The 5248-nt window shown below is 35.7% G+C and overlaps 1 protein-coding gene across 1 annotated transcript; it reads left to right on the top strand.

Moving 5' to 3' along the window:
- The first annotated feature begins 520 nt into the window (after positions 1-520).
- Positions 521-4019, top strand: LOC105120121 (INO80 complex subunit B-like). The gene is made up of 6 exons (XM_011018308.1): positions 521-1452; positions 2242-2896; positions 3001-3101; positions 3202-3291; positions 3369-3496; positions 3608-4019. The coding sequence occupies exons 1-6, from the start codon at positions 838-840 to the stop codon at positions 3747-3749; spliced, it is 1731 nt and encodes a 576-aa protein (XP_011016610.1). The 5' UTR covers positions 521-837; the 3' UTR covers positions 3750-4019.
- The last annotated feature ends 1229 nt before the right edge of the window (positions 4020-5248 follow it).

The following is a 5248-nucleotide window of genomic DNA, read 5'->3' as shown; positions in this document are numbered from 1 at the left end:
TTTGGGGGATTTATTTGTTTGTGATGATCGATCAATGCATGATTCCTTTGTGTGTTTTACTGCATATTTTCTCGTGGGTTTTGTTTTGGTTCATTGATTTGTGTTATTTTTTAATGTTTTTAGTGTCTCCGGCGAGGATTCACGGGAATTGAGTTAGTGTTGTCGTCTGGGGTCCTGTTTGGTTAAAATTTTGTGTTTCCTTTGATTCATAAGTGTTCAGTTGCTGCTGCGGTTTGTCAATTGGTTTTATTCATGGGTCATTGTGCTTGGTTAGATGTCACACCGATTTGTTCAAGTTTTCAATTCACTGGGCTTTGACTTTTATATGGTTAAATTTTGTACAATTTCCCCTATTGATTTTCATTTATCCAGTAATTTGGTGCTTTATCTTGTATCTGTCTGCCTATCTAATGAGGTTTTGTTTTCCTGGGTTTTGGGTTCTTTGCTCTTTTATTGTTGAGCTTGATGCCAGCAGACTGCGTCATTGTTTGTGATGAGGTTTTTTTTTTATCATTTCTATCTTTGAATTCCGCTTACTTTATTTGGTTTTAGTTCCAAGATGTATTACTTGTATCTTCCGTTTTGGAATGACTTCTCTGGATGCTGTGCCTTGAATGCTTTATTCTTCTATTCCCTCTCGCATCAGTTTTCCACTCTCATGGTTATTCTAATGTGATGAGAAAGTAATATGCATGTTAGTTCTTTTTCAGGGTTTATCCAATATAATTGCTAGGTTTTTGATGCAGGTTTTACGAAAGCCATCTTTGGAGTAGGTGGTTATTATGACTTTGTGCTTATCTGACTTGAAGCAGCAATGAGTGGGTAGTTTCTCACCACATGGAAGAGTTGGGTCTTGCTCAGTTTGATGCCATGGGAAGTGCAGTAAGAAAGAAGAGGAGTCAAATTTCTCGCCGACCTAAGGATTCCCAGACATTTACAGACAATTGTGATCGTTCATCATTATCGATATCACCACCTTCAGATGACATGAGCAAGGCTTCCAGTGATGAGAATGCTGATAATTGTAGGAGGAAAGAATTTGGTCTTAATCAATCCGTGTCCAGGGTTTCTTCGGCTACTACTAGAGCTGAAAGAAAAAGAGCACTTTCTGACAGTCACTCAAGGAGAAGTGTGATTAACAATAAAACTTCTCGTGAAGGTGCTCTTGCCCCTGTGAATTGGAGAAGCAAAAGCAAGCTGAAGGAATGCAAGGATGTGGAGTCTAGAACTGCGAATATGTATTGTGGAAGGAATGGTGAAAGTTGGAGTTCAGAGCAGTCAGGAGTGAGTTTTGATGTTTTAGGAAATGAAAGCAAGTTTAAAAAGGTCAAGTTTAAGGTTGGTGATGTGACACACACAATTAATGCCAACTCGACTACTAATGGCGTGCCTTCTACAAAGAATCCCCGATTCTCAGACACCTCCAGCACGAGGCAGAAACTTAGTCTTCAGGTGTTCTTGTCATCTTGACTGCATGAATTATGGCGACCTCTTAATTCTTGCGTGCATATTCATGCATTGCATTTGCTTTTGGACGTTCATTTTGACCAAATACCAATTTAAATGTCAAGTATTTTTTTTTAATTACCTTTGGGAAATCACACACCTCCTAACAGTGCACCTGAAGGTTTGTATCTGTCTGTTGCACTAATTTTAACTTGTATATTTATTTTTAACTTAAAGTTAGAATTACCTATCTCTTAATAGCGCGGGGGAAGGTTTGTACTGGTTGTTGGAGGTGTATAACTTCAAGAACTTCCTCGTAGAGTTTGCAATACTTTATAGAACTACTCGCATAGTAATTTGACCAATTCTTCATTATTACTTGCATTTTTTGGATCAGTTGTTGACACCAATTTTCAGCTTGCGCACATAGATTTGTTTATGTGGGTTTATTTGGCATCCTTTTTGTCTTCACTTTTATGGAAGAATATCTACCCCATTAATGTGTATTATCTCAGTATCTCACCTAATATTAATGTGTATTATCTCAGTATCTCACCTAATATTAATGTGTATTATCTCAGTATCTCACCTAATATTAATGTGTATTATCTCAGTATCTCACCTAATATTAATGTGTATTATCTCAGTATCTCACCTAATATTAATGTGTATTATCTCAGTATCTCACCTAATATTAATGTGTATTATCTCAGTATCTCACCTGATAAGTGATCTCATTATTGAGTAATGTTAGAATCTGGTGTAATCTTATTATTTTAAATTATTTTATTGCAGGGGAATTTAGAGGAGGAACGTTTTGTTTCAGGTAAGAGGCCAGGTTTGCAAGGAGTTCCTTGGAAGGAATTCTCTAGAGTAGGGTTTAGTCTCGGGAAAGAGGATTGTTTAATGGGGAAGACTTCGGGCAAAAATACTGCTGGGAAACAAGGAAATAAGTCCGAACGTAAGAACAAGCGGGCCACCAAGAGGCATGTTCTGGATGGGGAATTTGGTGAGGATGACGACGACGACGAGATCCGGTACCTGGAGAAACTCAAGTTAAAAGTCCCATCAAGACATAAGGAAGTCCCATCAAGACATAAGGAAGATGATGGAAATGATGATGATGAATCAAGTAAGAAACAACGAAAACTTTCTACCCTGGGAAGCATTGGTGCTTCGAGGCTGGTTAAAGATGGGAAAAAAATATCCAGATCAGACCAAGCACCAGAGGATGAAGATTACGAGGAAGAAGAACCATTATCTGATGGTGAGTTTGTAGGTAGTAAGAAGAAGCAGAAAAAGGAATATGTTGAGTCATTGACACATGGTAAGAGGGAGCTGACTTTAACTAAGCGTCAACGGGCTCTTCAGTCAAGCAAAGATGGCTCTTCTGTTCCTGATGCTAACTTAATTGAGTTTCCAAATGGATTACCACCTGCACCATCAAAAAGTGAGAATGAATCGCTTCCATACGTGTTTTATTGTCCATTAGAACTCTAGTTTCTTATTAATTGTAGCTTGCCTCTTGTGATTGCTTGTTCTTGTTTATTCCAGAGCAAAAGGAGAAACTTACAGAGGTCGAGCAGCAATCAAAGAAAGCTGAGGCCGCTCAGAGACGAAGATTGCAAGTTGAGAAGGCTGCTAGAGAATCTGAGGTTTGTTTTTGTGTGTATACAGTTGCATGCCATATGCATGAGAGATTCACGAAGGTTAAACAGGCATATGCTTTATTTTTTCTTGGTTTTGATTTTGTAGGCTGAAGCTATAAGAAAAATTCTTGGTCAAGATTCCAGCAGAAAAAAACGAGAAGAGAAAATGAAGAAGCGTCTGGAAGAGTTGGCACAGGTATCCGCAATTGTCTGGTGAACTTCCTAGTGTCTTGTACAAAGCTGCGTTCAAATTTCTCACATGTTCATGTTTAGGAGAAGGCTACCAACGCCCAGATGCATGCATCGAGTACCGTCAGATGGGTCATGGGTCCTACAGGGACTGTTGTGACATTTCCCAAAGAAATGGGTCTCCCCAGTATATTCGACTCTAAACCCTGCAGGTTTTGTTTTCTTCTGCAAATTGAAAATTCATGCCAAAGCACCAAATTTACGAGGCCAAGCTGATATCAACGATTGTTTATTGATGATTTGAATTCTCTCCGAATGTGCAGCTATCCTCCTCCAAGAGAGAAGTGTGCGGGCCCTTCTTGTACTAACCCATACAAGTATCGAGATTCCAAGTCGAAGCTTCCGCTTTGCAGTCTACAGTGCTACAAGGCAATTCAGCAACAGAGGCAGCATGAAACTAACTGATGATGCTTAAAGATATATCTGCGTAGCCATGTTAATATATCATATAACTATTGGGGCCAGGCTAGCAAAGAGGCATTTTTTATTCAGTATAGAGGGATTATACAGATATGGATGGTTCATTTTCTGTCATCTATAGCTTAAGGATATTAAAAAAACAAAAACAAAAAAAAACTATAGCTTAAGGGTTGATCAATGGAAATTTGTCTTCAATTGAATGGAAATGATGTTACTGAGAGCTTTCAATTCAATCAAAATGATGTTACTGATTAATTTTCTCCTTTTTTTTTCCTACTTGATAAAGAATTCCCCTACCTTCTCAAGTCTACTGGTTGAGTGCAGCTAATGTTTCTTGAGGTAATGTTCTTATGGATTTTTCATGGCCATTCGATGATGGTGTGACTTGGTAACGGTCCGTCCAACACAATCATGAAATGAGAAATTATAAATTATAGTTCTACCAAACAAATTAAATGATCCTTCTAGTTTTAAAAAATAATTAATTTGTGTTTTTCGTTTATTCTATCTTTTTTAACTTAATTTATTTATTTGTTTTAAGAACTAAGAAGATCGAAAAAAACAAAAAAAAACAAACAAACAAATGGATAACATAGAAATAGTGATGAGAAAAGAAGTCATTTTTTTAAAATGAAGTAATATTAAATTAAGTTCGGTCAACATTTATTAAAAGATTAATTAATTAGTTTTAAAAACTAAGAAAATTTATTTAACTCCTTTTGTAAGATTATAGGGATTATTTTAATAATAATTTACTAAAAAAGATGGGACTCCCTTGATTCCTAAGGAAGTCTCATGCTTTAACTTTTCCTGCAGTTCCAATTCAAACTGCCAATTTCCATTTCTTTATCATCTTTCCATTTGACTAGATAGTCTCCGTTAAACAATTATATTGGGAATGAGGTGTTAAATTTTACCTTTGCTCTCGCTCTCCTCTTCCAAAAGAAATCCCGCAGTGTTTCTTGCTTTCATAATTACTTTAAGGTTATTGACGTTAATTCTCTCCTAATAGGAAGTAAGATTCTTGGTTCTTCTTTTTTCTTTTTCTTTTTTTTTTTATCGCAAAAGAAATTAATCATAAGTGGTCGCTTTTAGGATGTTCATCCCTATGACATGCAAACAAACATGGGGCTATTTTTTTTTTTGGCTTATTAGAATTTTTTTAAAAAAAACAACATTGTTTATACGTATAATAATTGGAAAACACAGCATTTAAAGCTTGCTGCTATTGATAATAATAAAATCTAATTTTTTTTTATTGAATGAGCATGAGAAAAGAGAGATAAAAAGAAGACTTTAAAAAATATTAAAATTCCAATTATAAAAAAGATCTTGATTAGATAAATTTATCAATATTAAAAAAATATATAAAAAATGATTCTGAAATGCCTCACTTGTTGTCAAAGATAAATGAGTCACATACTATTTTTTGACAACAAATATAGCCCATTTGGTTTAACATTAATGATTTTTTTTAATATCGT

The sequence above is a fragment of the Populus euphratica genome, unplaced genomic scaffold, assembly GCF_000495115.2.
Source record: "Populus euphratica unplaced genomic scaffold, PopEup_1.0 scaffold4946.1, whole genome shotgun sequence".
NCBI classification, from domain to species: Eukaryota; Viridiplantae; Streptophyta; class Magnoliopsida; order Malpighiales; family Salicaceae; genus Populus; species Populus euphratica.
Note: the sequence above shows the minus strand (reverse complement) of the source record. Positions and strands in the feature narration are given on the sequence as shown.

Excerpts from the sequence above, each read along its gene's own strand:
- LOC105120121 (XM_011018308.1), top strand. The coding sequence starts at position 838 with ATGGAAGAGTTGGGTCTTGCTCAGTTTGATGCCATGGGAAGTGCAGTA. Across the intron at positions 1,453-2,241 it reads GGCAGAAACTTAGTCTTCAG|GGGAATTTAGAGGAGGAACG; the intron begins GTGTTCTTGTCA and ends ATTTTATTGCAG. Across the intron at positions 3,102-3,201 it reads AGGCTGCTAGAGAATCTGAG|GCTGAAGCTATAAGAAAAAT; the intron begins GTTTGTTTTTGT and ends TTGATTTTGTAG.